Raw genomic sequence first — 16,765 nt, 5'->3', positions numbered from 1 at the left:
CCCCACCCTCCCCACGCCAGAGGCCTAGAAGCCAGGAGCAGGGGCTCTGAGGCCTCACAGCAGCCCTGCAGGGAAAGGAGGCACCCTGGAGCCAGCTGGATGGGAAGGAACGCCTGGTCTCTCAACATAGCTCCCCTCCCAACCCTGAAAATAGCCTCTGGGAAAAGCACAGCCCCCTCTCAACCCCAGAGACAGTTCCTCCCTAGGATCTGTAGGCTTGGAGCAAAAAGTTACCCTACTCCTCAGTGCCTCTGCCTCTGCCACCCACGCCTCTGGGCCTCTGCAGGGACTGTGCCCTGGTCAGGACAGCTGGCAGCCCATGTGCTTCAACCCGCACCCTCTCCCTGTTCCCAACTCCCAGGTTATGACACAGGGGAAGGAGAAGGAGGAGATGGAGACTTAGAGGGAAAGGGGGCATGGATGCCAAGGAATATAAAGGGTCTGGGAGGTCCTGACCAGAGACCCTTTTGCTGTGCCGCTCTGCACCTGCCCAGCACCATGGTAATGTCTGGTGGTCCCTGTCAGCTGTGCTCTCCAGGGGCTTGGGACGGAGGCTGGCACCAAGCGCCCCTCCTCAGGCCATTAAGGTCATGAATGAGGCCAGGGCAGCCCCCTCTGCCAGTCTGATGGCCAGGACAGCTGCCAGCGTTTCCTGTCCCTGCTTTGGGTGGTGGGCAGGAGAGGCATTCCTGGTCAAGAGAGGGTTGAGGGTCTCAGGGGCTCCGGTGGTATGTAGCATGTGTACGGGCATCAAAGTATGTGCATCACTGGGTGTGCCTGTGTGTTGCCAGCACGAAATTCTCTGTGCACGGCTGGGTGTGTGTGGGGATCCTTGGGCTAGCATTCCTGTATGCAACTGTGTTAGTCTTTCATTTAACACGTAGTATTGAGCACCTACTAAATGTCAGGCACTGTTCTAGGTGCTTGTGATACATCAGTGAACAAAACAGGCAAAGAGCCCAGCTGTCATGGTGCTTACATTGGTGGAGCGGTGGAGGGGTTACTGCTGGGGATGAAGACAAGAAAAAATAAGCATAGAATATAGTAAGTTAGAAGGTGCGGTGAGGGGGCGGGGGGAGTAGAACAAGATGAAGGGATGAGTTGCAGCGTTAAATAGGGGCGTCAGAGTAGGGTCCATTTAGAAGGCGAATTTTGAGCTGACTCCTGAGGGTGAGGCGAGGAAGTTGGTCACACGGATATCAGGAAGAAGGCTTCCAGGCAGAGTGAACGGCATGTCTGGCACTGTTGAGGAACAGCAAAGAGGCAGGAGAGGCCAGAGTCAGGTGAGGAAGGAGTCACGGAAGTCAGTGAGATTAGGGAGCTGACCAATGGCTCTATGGCGTCCTGGTGTGTTCATCTCAGCGTGTGCCCCCCAGTCCATCGCCAGGGGCCCCCATTTACCTGGTGCTTTGTGCTCATCCCTGTGCACGGCCAGGTGTGCACCATTCGGCCTGGGCACCTGGAAGTCCCTTACGGCAGTAGTGTACCTGTCTATGTCCCAGAGTCTGCGGGTCCCTGGATCTGACCGCCCGGGCGCCCCAGCTTGCCCACCCCGCCACGCGTCGGAGGTCTGGGCGTCACGTGACCGCCCGCTTCTGCCCCGCCCTCTCCAGACGTCGGCTCTGCGCTGCGCGTGCGCATTCGGCCCGCTGTGTCTGCGGTTGCTGGGGCTGCTGAGACCTGACGGGGCCGTGGGGGAGGAGGTGCAAGTGCCGCAGCGTCTCAGGCCCAGGGCTGCCCGTTGGCTGCCCAACTTCGGCCAGTTCAACAAGTACATAGAGAAGCTCTGCAACAGCAGGTGGGCAGGGAGGAAGGGAGGGGGAGGGGAGGAAACAGACACCACCTGCCCCCGCTACCCAACCCTACCCCACCCCACTCCCTGCGCATCGCAGCCCGGAACCGGGCTCGCAGAGCAGCCGCCTGACCTCTGCGAAGACGTGTTCCCCAGCGTGAAGTCCAAGAACGCCAAGAACTCTAATGACGCGAGCAACCCCAAGAATACTCCACCAGCAAACGCTACGAAACCCCTATCAGCGAACGCCACGAAACTCCCCCGACAAAACACCACGAACCCGCCACCCTGGGACGCCGCGAAACCCCGACCAGGAGCCTCCTCCCGGGGCCGCAGGTAGGAGAGCCTGGGCTCGGCTGGCACTAGTCAGGGGCCTCGGAACTGGGGGCAGGTTGGGCAGGAGCGAAAGGAAGCCCTGAGGGCTGCGGGGAATCCAGGGCCCCGGGGACTTCCTTCTCCAGGCTGGGCTTTGACTTCCAGAAGCCCAACTCAAGTCTCCCTGCCCACCGACCCTCTTTATATTCTGAGAGGGGCCCAACTCCTGCCCAGCCCGGCCCCAGTGAGAACAATAAAGAGAAACGGAATCTCTGTTGCTTCCTTGACTTCTGTGGGCCCTGGGCAAGAACGGACCTGCCCGTGGAGGCGGGAGAGGGGTTCCTGGAGCTGCTACAGTAGGAGGAAAAAGACGTCCGCTGTGGGGTCTTCCCTGCTTCCTCCCTGCGACCCATCCACCTTCCCCCACCTCAGGTACTTACACCACTACGGGGGAGGGGGCGGGAGGGCCCTAAACAAGAGGGAGAGCAGAGGTGAGAGAAGTGGGTCCCAGCAACCTTGGAGGAGGAGCTTCAGCCAGACCCACCCCCCCAAGTTTCTGCCCCAAGCAGGGCAGCTTTGATGCCAGCCTGGGAGGTCAGGGTTGGCACAGGAACAAGCAGCCCCCCAGTGTGCAGAGTTAAGGTCCTGCCTTTGCCCCACCCCCGGGGACCCTCTCAGCCCCTCCGGCTGTGAGCAGAGCAGGGAGAGGGCAGGCGCCCAGCCAGGCCTGTCCCCGAGAAGCTGTCTCCCCTGGGGGCAGGGGCCCCGTCCTGATCCAACTGTCACACTCAGGTATGTCCTGAGCAGAGTCCCGATTCCTGCTCCTGGGAAGTAACTACACCTCTCCCAACCTAGAACCCATCCCCTTAGCTGCCAGGGAAAATTCTGGGACTTAAGGCTCCATCATCCAAACTCAAGCTCTATTCTCCTGCTGAAACCAGCCCCCCTCCCGGACATGCCCTTGGATGTCAGAATCAGCCTGAGCCATGTGCTTGCCCAGTGGCGGCATCCTCTCCAGCCCTTTGCCTTTTAGGGCCTAGTTCCACTTTCAAGTCGTTTGCACACACCAGACACAGCCAAGACTTGAGGGGAACCACAATTGTGGTGTCGTTGCCATGGGGTCAGTGTGAGGTGCTGAGCCCAGAAAAGTGGACCCCCTCATCCACCGAACCCACAAGCCCCATCTCGTCAGGCAGGACATGTAGGGGAGGCAGGAGGAGCCATTCCAGGAACCAAGAAGGTTTGAATTTTTTCACTTCTCCCCACACCCCTGCCATGACTGTCCCCTATCCACAGGTGCTCCCAGGCCAGGAAAAGAGGAGAGAGACAAGGTCACTCCCTCCCAGTCGCAGACACACCAGCCCATCCCCACCTATTCTGGATGCCTGAGAAGGGCGAGGGCTGGCAAGGGCCACTGGGACCCCTCGTCAGTGCAGGCCTCCCCGGGCAGGATCCGGGTCCTCACCCTCCCAGAGCTGGAGTGTGCAATCCACAGATCGGACTCCTGGCGGTGGCCGGAGCGCCCAGCCAATGCAACCTCCTCCCTGGAAGGCCGAGTTCCTCCTGCGGCCTCCCCTCCTGCGACTGCTTGAATAGCTCTTATGTCCAGGAGTTCACTACCTCTCAGGGCAAGTACTTTCCAGTTTTCTGGTTCTTTGAAGATGAAACTTACAGTCAAGGAAAGCGTGCCTTCCGGAGCCCCTCCTGGAGCCGCACGGCGTTAACCGTAACCCTATTCCGCAAGCTGGAGCTGCATATATTTGAAGACTAGTCATCCCTCTGCTCGTCTGTCCACCATGCTTCATGGAAGCAGCTGGTTGGCTGCAAGTCTGCCCTGCAGAAGCTCCCGTCCACTAGCACTTTTCTGGGTTAAGGGCCATGCTAAATGTTTCACATGCATTATTTCACGTCCTGCTCACTACAACCCTATCACTCTTCCCATTTTACAGATGAGGGACCTGAGGCTCGGAGAGGTTATGTCCTGGCCCAGAATCACACAGAGGGAACACGGCTCATCCTGGATTCTAACCCAGGTTCATCTGACTCTAAAGCCAATGCTGTATCCCTGTATTAGATTGCCATCTGCTGCCGGGCCTTGGACAAGCTGCTGGACCTCTCTGAGCCCCGGTTTCGTCCTCTGTAGAGTGAGGATAACAGTTTCTCCCCCCCCTCACAGAGAGGGTTAAATGCCCCTGGCACACAGAGGCTCCTTTTCCCAACAACCTGCTGGGCACCGTGCCGTGAGGAGCCGCCCTTCAACCGAACACGCACTGTGACACACCTCTGACTGCCCAGAGGAGTGCAGCTCCGATGCCACAGGTGTAACCGGTGACTGTCTTAACCCCAGTCATTCCTCTGGGCTGGGCTGTTGCGCCCGCCCCCATGCCAAGGACACTTTAGTATAAATGAGCGCTTCACCTACTGCCTAGGCTATAGGAAAGCATTGATGGGGGTGCATTTGGGGGCAGGGCTGCCATCAAGCCAATGATCAGGAGGGTCTAGAGATGCTGAAATGGGACGATTCAAGCTTCACTGACTTGCTGAATGAACCTGGGGGAGTCCCTGCCTCCTCTTGGGCCACAATTTGCCCCTCTGTGAAGTGGAGAGGATGAGCTGGATGGCTCTGATGACCCTACAGACGTTCTGGATCATTCCTAACACCCTTGTTTCCCTTCTCCTCCCCCTGGCCTCCCCCTTTCTTCCTGTGCATTGGGCCTGCTCCTGCCCCGACCTGGGGTCCACAGAGACACAGAGAGAATGAGGCTATGACTTTGATGTGCTTTATTAGCCTGCGTGGGAGCAGGGAGCAAGCTGCGGCCAGAGCCAAGGGTGCGGAAGGGAGAGCTGGGCCGGCACTGCCCTGGAGTCAGAGGTGCAGGAGGTGGCTTTACGAGTCCATTGGGCTGAGCTGCCTGTAAGGAGAGGGCAGAACATGGCAGCATGAGTGGGTAGTCCTCGTGCCCTTGGGAGCCCTCAGGCCAGCCCTAGGCCCCTGTTCTCCCGTCCCCGACACACACCCCTGTTTCCGCCCCAGGCATCTGTACACACAGGGCAGGGAACCAAGCCCACCTGGGGGCAGCTGCGTTGGGGGATCCACACTCCGAGAAGTCCAGCGAGCCTTCTTGGTCTCTTTTCCCATACCTGGGAAGGGAGAGGTAGCTGGGGCCAGCGCTGTGCCGAGGTGCCAGCTCACCTGCCTCATGCCTACCCCTGGGCACCATCCCGCCCGGGGCACATGGGCCCAGCCCAGATCAGTAGAGATGCTCTGCTTTCCCAAGAGCATGAAAGGGTCTAGGGCTGGGGTCTCCCTCCCTCTCTCGCACACACCTGGGCCTGGTCAACATGTTGATGTATCTGCGGAGCTCAGCTGCGTACTGGGCCATCTGCTCCGGCGTGGCATTGTCCCCCGGGTATACTGGCTCCAGCGGGGCCCCCCGGGCACCCAGTGGTGGCTGCAGCAACAGAGCCACGCCCGTGGACAGGAGCAGCAGGAAGAGGCAGCGGCGAGCGGCGGCCATCTGAGGAGCAAGGAGCAGGGAGATAGAGACAGCACACAGCCCACCTGCCCAGCCCCCAGCCCGTCACCCATGTCTCCAAGCCTGGGACGAAGAGCAAAGGGCTAATAGGACCTGACCACCCCTCCTCCTAGACCCTGCCCTGGAGAGCACGACAGCCCCTCTCAGGAGCAGCGCAGCAGGCGGAGCTTAGCCAGGGCCCGGGCAAAGCAGAAAAGTGTAGCAGAGAAGGTGGGGCTGTGGGGCAGGAGACACAGGACTCATGACATCCAGGGCCTGATGGCTCTGAAGAGGCAGGTGCGGGGTGGGAGTTGGAGGGGAGGGGAGGGGCTGCTGGGAAGTAAGGGCACGTCCGCTCCCCTGCAGGTTGGGGGCACACAGAATGAACTTGTGAACCAAAGGACAGGAATCCGTTGCCTGTTGGTGTGCTTCCCTCCCACCCTCCCCAGCCTCCCCGCCAGGGATAGACATGCTGATGTGGGTCCTGGAGAGGACACCACAGCCCCTGTCGCTGTGAGCAAGAGGCCGGCCACACGCGTGGATTTGTGTTCACAGCCATCATCCCCTGCCCCCCACACATTTGCAGTCTTCTAGTCAACAGCAGGCTGCTCTTCCAGGGTGCTGGATTTGTCCAGATGTAGAGACGGACCCACGTAGGACCTCAGACCTCCGGAGGCCCCCAGCCCTGCAAGGCACCGGCTCCTTCCCCACATCCCAGCCCGAGCCCCTCCGAGCCCCCCACCCCCGGAGCTCAGGGCAGGCTGAGCCCACTTACCCTGAATCCTGAGGGAGCGGGTGCTGGACCAAGCGGGTGCCTGCCTCAGGCTGGATGGATCCCCCTGCCCTTGGCCATGGCCCTTTTATAGTCCTCAGCCCCCCAGAGTCCCCGCCTCCTGTCAGCCTCTCTCACTCCCCAGCCCTCACCCCCTCCTCCCACCGTCTCCCGGGTGCCCACAACGCCAGCGCTAGGGCCAGGTACAGGAGGGGAACAGGGAAGTGTTATGGGTGCCACACTAGCAGCATAACGGGTAAAAGTTATGGACCACAATCAGTCTCCTGTAGGCCCCCCTCTGCCTTCGGGCACCAGACCAGGCTTACTTCAAGAAGGACGGGGTTCTGGGACATCAGGATAACTGGAAGGTTCTGATTACAGGCCTGGGAACAGCCCCACCTGCCTCCCAAGGATTAACCCAAATCCTCAAACAGATTCCCTCAGGGCAGAAGATTGAGGCTGTGGCTCAGAGACTCCAGGGATGAAGGCTGGAGACTCAGAACTTCCTTTCCAGTTTGTGATTAGAACAAGATGGGAACGGGGGAGATGCTTCAGATAACCAGGGAATGTGGAAAGGAGTGGGGACCCAGGCAGGGAGAAACCCTCTCCCTGGCTGATGTATAGGATGCAGAATGAGAACTGATGTGCCCGGGGGGAGGGGGGTGCCAATATCTGGTAGCTGTTTCCCAGCACCCCCATTCCAGGGAAGTGATAAAAACCAGCATCATTTGGAAAGCCTTGAATTTTCCAAAGTGTTTCCAGCTCAGTCACCTCAGTGAGTTCCTTCAACAACCCATTTTACAGATTCAGAAACTAAGTCTCAGAGACATTAAGTAACTAGCCTCAGGCCACATAACTAGTCAGTGTGAGATACAGGGTTTGAAACAAAGTCTAACTCCAAAATCTGGACTCTTCTAAGTAGAGCTGTTAAAATATTGCTATAATTTCCTGCTTTTTGGCTGAGAAACGTGAGGCTCACAGAGGCGAAGACACTAGCCCAAGATCACACAGCTGTCCAGGACTCAAGTTCTGGCTTAGATTCCCAACCCCACCAGCACCAGCAGTCCCCACCCCACCCCGCCCCCAGGAGCCTCTGAGCCTCCCCTGCTCAGCGTCCCTTCCCCAGCCCCCGGCCCCTCCCCAGCTCAGGCCAAGGAGCATAAGTGACTGTCTGAATAACTCAATGAAGCCTGAGTAGGGAGCAAAGGACTTCTCACCCCTGAGGTTCTGTTGTCCCAGATCAGGACACCAAAAGAGTGTGTCAGGAGAGGATTTGTTGGAGGGGAGGGGGCGGTGAGGACTGGAGGTGATGCTGCAGGGATCTGAGCTTTGCTTTTCCTCAAGATAATGAGGATTAAGGAAGCCTCAGGAAACACCAGTGTTCTGCCTTGTTCCTCTCAATTCTGATTTCTGGCAACAAGAAGAACAATAATGCTTCACCCAACAACAAATTACATTCTGCAAAGCAAATATGGAGGTCGTTCTGTCTCCGCTAGCCCTGGCCCTTCTCTGGGCCTCGGGATCCCACTTGGTAAAACAAGGGTGAATTAGTGGCTGGTCCCAGGAGGGCCTCTGGTGAAGCCAGCAAAGGCTGCAGGCTGCCACCAGAGGGCGCCAGGCTCCAACCCTAGTTCAACAGGTCTGGTCTCCCACAGGACTGTAGTGCTGTGGGACGGGTTCTGGCCACCACCCCCGTCAGCTCCCAGCCCCTGCAGACAGATGGTAGACCTGGGGATTGACTCAAGTGCTGGGCCATCTATAGTTTTGTCCTGTCACAGAGGGGACATAGCTTTGTCATAGCTTTGTCAGTGCCTAAGAAATGACACTCTACAATATCAGCTAAACCTACAGCTTTCGTTTTTCTCCTTTGCAAACAAGTGATTTCTCTTCTGGGTCCTCTCAGGGATATTGGAACAACTGAGGAGGAAGGGGTAGTGGATGTGCTTTCTAAACCGTATGGCTGTGTCCAGACTGGCGATGCTTCTCACTCACCTTCTTATATTCCCAGGGCTTGCCATGGAGCCCTGCTTAGAGAAGCACCAAGGACTTACCTGCAGACAGAGTAAGTGAAGGCGGAAGTGGTCTCTCTCCCCCTGCCAAACCCCATGCCTCTGGGACGGGGACGATGGCCATTGGGCAGTGTTGGGGATGGCGTAAGGGCTCAATGAGACGAGGAAAGGAAGACCCCAGAAACACCTGGGGTCACAAGGTGAAGGTGAGTGGACAGTAGCAAGGGGCACGGGGGTCCCCACATATGGGACTGCAAGAGCAAGAATTGGACCAGCATCGCATCCTCCATACCCGCCCCCCCCAACAAGAGTTCCTCCAAAGCAGCCTGGGCCAACTCTTAGGCCAATGTCTTATTCCCACACTGGATGGCAGCAGGAGAGGTGGCGAAAGCTAAGCAGTGGCCACCCCCAGATACCAGGAACCCAAGGGGTCCCCCATTCCCTGGGGAAACCCTTGGGCTGAGGATTCTCACACACACCTTGGGCCCCTGTCCCACCCCCTCAGGACCAACTCAGGCCCAACTAAGGGCTCAGGTCACTAATTTGGAACCCGGGCTCTGTCCCCACTTCCCTCCGCCCTGGGGACTCCATCTGCCTCCAGGGTCCCCTGCAGGCTCAGGAGTGCTCAATAGCTCTCCCTGCCCACAGTGCCTGCAAAAGCAAATCCTATCATTGTCAGCTCAAATTTGTCCTGAAGAGGAAGGCTTCTTTCTTGCTAAGAGAAAGGCTAAACCAATCCATATGATAACGTGTTGGGGGAAAGGGGTGGATGAATGGGGAGGAAAGAAAAACGTAGGGGCTGGCTGTGGAAGGAGGGGAGTTTTTCCTTTGGGGTGGAAGGGAGCGATGCCAGAGCAGTTTTGAGATGGGTTAGGAGTGAGTAGGAGAAGAAAGGAAAAGAAAGGGGATACTCATAAACATTTGCCAGGCTATGCCAAGCTGACCTGTAGATTCAGCTCTCCTACTCACCAGTTCTGCCATTCATTAGCTATGTGAACTTTAACAACTTACATCATCTCTCTAAGCCTTAAAGCAGCGAACTATTATTATTATTTAAGGTGTAAGGATCCCTGTTTAACCAGTGAAGAAATAAATGCAGTGAAATGAAATGACTAGGCCAGTCACACAGCCAATTAATGGCAGAGATGGGACTCAAATCCAGATCTTTTTTTTTTTTTCACATCCAGACCTTTTGTCCCTGAGGCTATTGCACCAACCGTGGGGTCCCTGACCTTGAAGAACTCCTAGTGTGAGAGCTCAGATTCGGGCTACAGATATACTCAGGGCAGACCAGGAAGGTTCCGAAGGAAATGAGACTTGAGGTGGACATGAGGAATGGTGAGGGGTGAGGGGATGCTATTTCACAGAAGCAGGGAGGTGGCAGCAGGACTGAGCGGTTCAGGGGCGCACATCAAGGAATCGTGGGAGATGCCACCAGAGGAGAAAGGGTGTGTATCAGGAGTCTTGCATTTCTGGCAGAAGCATTTAGATTTAACAGTTAATGGAATCAGAACAGGCATAGCGTGGGCTCTCTTACCTCTGTCCCCAACTCTATGGCCTCCTGTAAGTTTTTCCCCTTCTCTGGGCCTCGAAATTTCCATCTGCTCAATAAATAGATAAGACCAAATGATTTCTAGTTGATGTTCAAAGGAGATAGTGTTTGTAGCAGATTAGGCTAGTTGCCCCAGTATCCACTCTCTCCTCCTTCCATCATAAAAGAGTTTAAAGCGGGCACATGGCCATTCAGCTGAAGACATCTCCTGGGCTGTTCTTGCAGTGAGGTAGGGCCATATGACTAAGTTTTAAGCAATGAGATGAGAATTTGAGTGACTTGTGCAATTCTGTTTTGACAAGTGGATGTACCCCCTGTGGCAAAAGGTACCAACAGTGACCACAAAAATACTTCCTATCCCACATGTAGTTCTACGATGAGGTCTAAGTCCCCTCTTTTTGAATGCAGGTGAACCTGTGACCGCTTGGACCAGTAGAGTATAGTGGAAAATGCTATGTGACTTCTGAGGCCAGGTCATAAAAGGCAATTGTTATGAGTTAAATTGTGTTCTGCTACCCCCCCTTCCAATTCATATGTTGAAATCCTAACTCCCACTACCTCAGAATGTGACCCTATTTGGAAATAGCGTCATTGCAGATGTAATTAATTAAGACGAGGTCATACTGGAGTAGAGCAGGCCCCTAATCCAACATGACTACTGTTATTATAAAAAGGGAAATTTGGACACAGAAGCGGACACGCATAGAGGGAAAATGATGTGAAGAGACACAGAGTGAAGACACCCATCTAGAAACCAAAGAGAGAGGCCTGGAACAGATCCTTCCCTCACAGCCCTCAGAAGGAACCAACACTGCCAAACAAACACCTTGATTTCAGACTTCTGGCCTCCAGAACTGTTGTTAAACCACCCAGTTTGTGGTACTTTGTTACAGCAGCCCTAGCAAACTAATACAGCAACGTACCTGCCTTCTGGTTCTCTTGGAGCATTCATTCTGGGGGAAACCAGCTACCGTGTAAGTCCAACTACCCCAAGACATCATGCTGGAGAGGCCACACGTAGGTGCCAGGCTGGGATCCCAGACGACAGCCAACAGCACCTGCCAGACCCAGCCAACCTCTGACAGCCACTGCATGAGAGGCTCCAAGGGACAACTGCCTAGTCAAGCCCTTCCCAATCCTGACACACCAAATCATGAGTGAAATACAGTGGTTATTTAAGCCACTAAGTTATAGGATAACTTGTTACACAGCATAGTAACGAGCGCACCTCCTCTTTCTCCTTCCCCCCCTTCCCAGGGGCTAGAACATGGTTGCAGTGATGGCGGGCCGTCTTCAGTCGTGTAGATGAGGGCGTGGGGAAGCCTCAGAATAGAAACCTGGGATGTTGGATGCCCCCATGGAGCGGAGCTGCCAACTCCCAAGATGCCACTCTTATTTTATGTAGGAGAAAAATAAACTTCTTTCTTGTTTAAGCCATTTTTAATTCTGTCTCTAGCTTAAAAGCCAGATCAATACCCTAGCAATATAATGTATGTAAAACAAATAGCTCAGTGTCTAGCACATAAGTAAGTGCTTTTTTTTTTTTTTTGGCCACCTGCGCAGCTTGCGGGATCTTAGTTCCATGACCAGGGATCGAACCTGGGCCCCTGCAGTGAAAGCACCGAGTCCTAACCACTGGACCACCAGGGAATTCCCAGTAAGCACTTTAAAAAAAAAAAAAGTAGCTCTTTATATTGTCGTCATTAATGTTACATCTAAGGTTCCCTCCAGCTCCAACATTGGTTGAGTCTGATCAGCAGTGGATTAACCACCTCTCAACACTCCCCCCGTGGACGTGAGGCAAACGCATGTCACTGATGTTGAACCAGACACGTCAAACTGGGCAAAAATTGTCTGTGGCCATATAATTTATACCAGGGTTCTCTTCTATTAGCCTCAAACTGACCACGGCTCTCCCAAGCAGACCAACAGACAGTGGACCATGGACACCAACACAGATTCACATCCTCCCACTTCTCCAACCACAAAATGAACCAAAGCTTGTGGCAGCCATTGTGTGCTCCCATCCCACCTCTCCTGGGGCGCGGGGTGGGAGGGGGAGGGGATAGAGTAGAGGAGAGAAGACAGGGGGAATTGTGATGGGAAGTGGGTCTCAGATAATGGCAATCCTGTAGGGAGAGGAAACCAGAGAAATGAACTAACTCCACCCCCCAAGCAATCAAGAAAGGCTTCTGGGATGAGGTAGCCATTACCCTGAAGCTGATCTCCAGACTGAAGAGAGGGAAAGGGATCTCCAGGCAGGGGGAGTGGCCTGGGCAAGGGCTTAGAGCATTAAGAGTCCACACAGCCTGTGACCTGACCAAGCCCTGGACCTGCTTTCATCTCACCCTTCTGCCCTACCTTGAGGGAGGCCGGAGGCAGCGCAGGGGAGGGTAGGTGTTAAAGCCCCAGGGACTCCAAGGCAGGTTGTGTCTGAGCAGGGGCCTCTTCTGCAACTATGGCAGAGCCAGCTTGAGGGTCTCCTCCCAGAGCCACCTAATGAAGATATCCTTGTCATGGCCTTGTCACAAGGAGGGCATGGTTAGTGACTTATCTGCTGGGTGTAAATTCAGAAAGGGGAGGGCGGCTGCTGAGATAAAGGACAGCCTCCACACTCCCATTGCCCCTCCTGCCCAGGGAACGGACGTGTTAGAAATGACCCCTTCCCCCAGCACACACACCCATCTCACCCCCCAAATAACTCTCCCTCCACAGCCCCATCTCGGGTCCCATCTCCACCCGCAGCCACTACAGCCCCGGGGGTTAGTGATACACCTCCTCGGGGTAACCGGGGTGTTGGTGTCAAGCCCACGCTCCCAACCACCTTCATCTTCGGGGGAGGGGGGCAACTCTGTCTCCACCTGCTCTCTTGGGCTGCCTCGCATGCTCCTTTCCACACTTTTCACCCTTCAGCAACAATTCTTACTGCTCCTCTCTACCCCTTTTGAAGAACTTCCAACCTGTCCCCACCCCACCGGACTAGAGAGTTCCAGAGGACCCTAGTCTGGATGCTATCCACTCCCCGCGCCGAGTGGCAGCGTTTTCTCTAAGCTCGGATCAGAGAGAGCCCCCCCCACCCCCCGCCACACAACTCCACCCCAGCCCTGGCCTGGGGCGCCTTTTGTCTCACGTGCCATCTTCTATCCTCCCAGCTCTCTCGTCTCCACCCTCCACTCCCACCTGGATGCCACCTCCACGAAGGAGAAGGGAAAGGAAATAGAAATCCACGCTTTCCATGTCAGTGAAATTTGCTCTTTATTTAGGGACCAAGGGGCGGGGCTACCGAGAAACGGAATGAGGACCCCACCCCGAACCCTCCCCAGACGCAGCAAGCGGGAGAGGAATCCAGGTTCCGGGGTCAGGAGCAAACATGCAAATGAAGTCGGTGTATTAGCATATCTCTCAGGAGGCCTTGGGGGTCTTCACCACAGGTAGGCGCCTTCTGGCCTGTAGGAGGGAAAGGAAAGGAATCACACGGAGCCCGGCGTCGGATCTGGGGAGGCGAGACTTGGGGAAAGTACTAGGTGGCGGTGCCTGGGTGGCAGTAGGACCAGGCCACGCTCCAGGAGACAGGGCGTGTGGCGGGGCGCTTTTACCGCGACTTGACGGGTCGGTCCTCGGGATCGGGGAAGAGCAGTTTGGAGAGTAGAGCTTCCGAGATGTCACGTTTACCGTACCTGCGGGGCGGGGCCAGTGATGGGCGGGGTCAGGCCCGGCCGCGCCCCTAGTGGCGACCCCGCCCCGCCCACCCCGAGCACGAGCTCACCGCTGCCGAGTGACCAGGTTGAGGTAGTGGCGCAGAGAGAGGTAGTAGCGCTTCAGCTCCTCCGGCGAGGCGAGTGCGCCGGGAGCCTCGGGTTTGGGGGGGTAGGCGTCGACCAGCGTCCCCAGGCAGAAGAGCAGGGCCAGCAGCACTGTGGCCATGGCGGGCCACGGCCTGCGCACCGTCACCATCTGGAGAAGGGGCACTGGAGTCAGCCCGAGCCTCTGCCCCCGAGGCAGGAGGCTGAGGCTGCCGTGGGGCCCACGCTCCAGCGGCCTGTCTGGGGCTGGTACCCGACCAAGGGTCAGCCACCTGCTCGCTGTGTGTTCTCAGGCACTGCACCGTCTCTGGCCTCAGTTTCCTCATCTGTCAGAGGGGCATAAGCCCTGCCTGCCTCCACCCGTGTGACCCAGAAGGGTAGATGGAGGAAGAAGGCTATGCTGGCAATGGGGGCTCCCCCGGCTCTCCTTCCCACGTCGGCTGGCCCCCTTCCAATCCAGCTTCCCGCCACTCAGTCCCAGTTTCCCCCATCCTAGCCTCAGTTTCCCCACCAGATAGCCTGGGATCCCCAGCACCAGACCGTTCCTGGGTCCCAGGCCACTCACAGCGACAGCTCCAGAGGCAGAGATGATCAGGAGATGGAAGGCGAGAGGAGTCCCAAGGGCTCGGCTGCTGCAGATCGGGCTTCGGCCTCCTCAGCTCAGGGCTTTCCCTGCGGGGCTTATATCCAGGCCTGGAAAGGGAGGGGGAGCCGGAGGGGGGAGGGCTCTTCTTCCTTCCTCCCTCCACCCCATGCCAGATCGCTGAGCTTACACCCAGACAGTGCGTGATGTCTCCACCTCCAAGGAGCCGGGGGAGGGGGGAGCTCCCACACTCGGACTCAGGGTACCTCTGGATAGGGTGCCTAGCCAGAACCCCATCTTCACCCCACAGCCCCCCAACAGCAGGTCTAGCTTTCGGAGGAAGTGAAGCATTTGGATCTAGGTTCCTGGAATGACCCCTAGGATCAGGGCGGACATTCCATCTTTCCTAGCCTGTCCACGGGCGGGAGTGGGGGCTTGGGGGGAGGGGGGCAGGAGGCCAAACCCACTTTTTCCAGCCTGTGGGACCTGTGACCACTCCTTCCAAAAGGCAGCCTTTTCAACCCCTACTCCGTAATATGTTGGAGGAGGACCAAGGAGTGACAGGACCTGTGGGGAAAACTCTCTCTCTACCGGAGGCAGGGATGGGAGCTATAACCTTGGCTCTTGACCTGCTGTTTATGATGTCCTGGAGGAGAGGCCTCTCTGGACACCCCACTATGTCTCCTGTCTGTTAAAGAGTTGGGGAGGGCTTCCCTGGTGGTGCAGTGGTTAAGAATCCGCCTGCCAATGCAGGGGACGCGGGCTCAAGCCCTGGTCCGGGAAGATCCCACATGCTGCGGAGCAACTAAGCCCGTGTGCCACAACTACTGAGCCTGCGCTCTAGAGCCCGAGAGCCACAACTACTGAGCCCTAGTGCCACAACAAGTGAAGCCCGTGCACCTAGAGCCCGTGCTCTGCAACAAGAGAAGCCACCCAAAGAGAAGCCCGCGCACCGCAACGAAGAGTAGCCCCTGCTCGCCACAACTAGAGAAAAGCCCATGCGCAGCAGCAAAGACCCAACGCAGCCAAAAATAAAAATAAATTAATTAAAAAAGAAAAAAAAGAGGGAGAGGGGCAGGAGGAGGCAAAAGCCAGTCACCTCCCCAGAAGCAGCTGAGTCAGCCACCTGTGCACCCAGCTTGACACATACAGACTCAGGTCCAGCAGGCCTGGCACAGAGACCCCTTGCAAGGCAATGTGCCCCCATCTCCATCCAGGTATCACTCAGGGCACTGGTGTCTTATGGGATTGAGTGATGCCAGGGCTGCCCAAGAACATGCCACCATCCCCAGCCCATCACAATCTCCACTGGGCTCAGGGGCAAATATCCTCAGCCAGGGCCTTTGAAGGAAACAGGAAAGGACTCCTGTTTATTAAGCACCTACTGTGTACTGGGCAGTACATGATTTCAGGCCCCAAAACACAATGAACTGAGTTTCTCCCCATTTTACAGATGAGGAAACTAAAGCTCTAAGAGGTAAGGAAACGACAGCCACGGTCACCCAGGATTCAGACAAGACAAAAGGGCTAAGGCAGACCCCAGGAAGAGTCCCACTCAATCATGGTGGACAGAAAGGCTTACTACCTAGGATAACCATGGGGCTTAGGAGTCAGGCATGGGAGCAGGGGGAAGGAAGCTAAGTATGGGGTCTGCTAACCCCATCAGACCCACCTGCCCCCAGCAGGAAAAGAGAGGGCTACTGGGGAGTCTCCCCATAAAGCCATTTCCAGCTCCCTTTCCCTGGCCTGGCTGGATCCTCCAGTGCTTCCGGGCATCCCATCAGCCCACACAAGCAGGAGGGGGCTGTCCAGGCCCTTAGTTCTGGGCCAGCCCCGCCACCCTCCAGGACAGATGGCTGTGGGTGTTATTTTTAGAGTTCTCTCTGGAGGTGGAGAGTCCAGGGCTCTCTCAATTACCATTTTATGGGTTCAGTCACCTGCACTCTCCGGAAATGGCTGCTTATCAGCCACTTGGGTCCTATGGGCCCCACACATCCCAAGAAAGGTCCGGTCGGTGTGCCGAGCATGGAGGTGGAAGAAGACACCAGGACGAGGGGACATGGACCCCATCCTCAGAGAGCAGAGGAAAAGCATTCTTCTTAGGGAGCTCTCATCTGAGCGGCAAGGCACAACCCTGTTCTCCAGGAACCCCAGGCCACATCCCTGGGGACTCCCAGTCTGTGGTGAGAAGAGCAGCAGTTTCACTGGGGAGCCCCAATCTGAGAGAGGAGGCACTATCCTTGTAGAGCCCCTGTCTGAGGAGTTCCAAGAACATAGCGACAGAGAAATACAGGGGAACAAGCCTGGGTCAGTTTGGAGAGGAAACAACAGAAATAAAAGAACTCCACTCCTCCAGAGGCCTTGGGAAGACACAAGACAGGTGCTCACCCTAGAGATGGAGAGGGCAGCCGGGGGACTGGTGAG

At 56.4% G+C, this 16,765-nt stretch overlaps 3 protein-coding genes across 3 annotated transcripts; 1 reads left to right on the top strand and 2 right to left on the bottom strand.

Moving 5' to 3' along the window:
• Positions 1-1,336: 1,336 nt before the first annotated feature.
• On the top strand, positions 1,337-3,878 carry LOC130705829 (uncharacterized). Its single transcript, XM_057535176.1, has 5 exons — positions 1,337-1,483; positions 1,614-1,798; positions 1,949-2,128; positions 2,273-2,539; positions 3,404-3,878. Exons 1-5 carry the CDS (start codon positions 1,337-1,339, stop codon positions 3,876-3,878), a joined length of 1,254 nt encoding a protein of 417 aa, XP_057391159.1.
• Positions 3,879-4,883: 1,005 nt separating this feature from the next.
• Positions 4,884-6,440, bottom strand: PPY (pancreatic polypeptide). Its single transcript, XM_007180227.2, has 4 exons — positions 6,398-6,440; positions 5,435-5,625; positions 5,177-5,248; positions 4,884-5,019 (listed from the first exon to the last, which is right to left on the bottom strand). Exons 2-4 carry the CDS (start codon positions 5,623-5,625, stop codon positions 4,995-4,997), a joined length of 288 nt encoding a protein of 95 aa, XP_007180289.1. The 5' UTR covers positions 6,398-6,440; the 3' UTR covers positions 4,884-4,994.
• A 6,937-nt stretch (positions 6,441-13,377) lies between these two features.
• On the bottom strand, positions 13,378-13,909 carry PYY (peptide YY). Its single transcript, XM_007180226.2, has 3 exons — positions 13,722-13,909; positions 13,552-13,632; positions 13,378-13,402 (listed from the first exon to the last, which is right to left on the bottom strand). The coding sequence occupies exons 1-3, from the start codon at positions 13,907-13,909 to the stop codon at positions 13,378-13,380; spliced, it is 294 nt and encodes a 97-aa protein (XP_007180288.1).
• Positions 13,910-16,765: the final 2,856 nt, after the last annotated feature.

Source organism: Balaenoptera acutorostrata, chromosome 20 (assembly GCF_949987535.1).
Source record: "Balaenoptera acutorostrata chromosome 20, mBalAcu1.1, whole genome shotgun sequence".
Taxonomy (NCBI): domain Eukaryota; kingdom Metazoa; phylum Chordata; class Mammalia; order Artiodactyla; family Balaenopteridae; genus Balaenoptera; species Balaenoptera acutorostrata.
Note: the sequence above shows the minus strand (reverse complement) of the source record. Positions and strands in the feature narration are given on the sequence as shown.

What these genes read in the sequence shown, in the direction of transcription:
- LOC130705829 (XM_057535176.1), top strand. Translation starts at nt 1,337, where the DNA reads ATGGCGTCCTGGTGTGTTCATCTCAGCGTGTGCCCCCCAGTCCATCGC. An exon ending in GAGAAGCTCTGCAACAGCAG is followed by an intron (nt 1,799 to 1,948) that starts GTGGGCAGGGAG and finishes CGTGTTCCCCAG; the next exon opens with CGTGAAGTCCAAGAACGCCA. An exon ending in TCCACCTTCCCCCACCTCAG is followed by an intron (nt 2,540 to 3,403) that starts GTACTTACACCA and finishes CCCTATCCACAG; the next exon opens with GTGCTCCCAGGCCAGGAAAA.
- PPY (XM_007180227.2), bottom strand. Translation starts at nt 5,625, where the DNA reads ATGGCCGCCGCTCGCCGCTGCCTCTTCCTGCTGCTCCTGTCCACGGGC. An exon ending in AACATGTTGACCAGGCCCAG is followed by an intron (nt 5,249 to 5,434) that starts GTGTGTGCGAGA and finishes CTCCCTTCCCAG; the next exon opens with GTATGGGAAAAGAGACCAAG. An exon ending in CCCAACGCAGCTGCCCCCAG is followed by an intron (nt 5,020 to 5,176) that starts GTGGGCTTGGTT and finishes CTCTCCTTACAG; the next exon opens with GCAGCTCAGCCCAATGGACT.
- PYY (XM_007180226.2), bottom strand. Translation starts at nt 13,909, where the DNA reads ATGGTGACGGTGCGCAGGCCGTGGCCCGCCATGGCCACAGTGCTGCTG. An exon ending in AACCTGGTCACTCGGCAGCG is followed by an intron (nt 13,633 to 13,721) that starts GTGAGCTCGTGC and finishes CCCGCCCCGCAG; the next exon opens with GTACGGTAAACGTGACATCT. An exon ending in GACCGACCCGTCAAGTCGCG is followed by an intron (nt 13,403 to 13,551) that starts GTAAAAGCGCCC and finishes TCCCTCCTACAG; the next exon opens with GCCAGAAGGCGCCTACCTGT.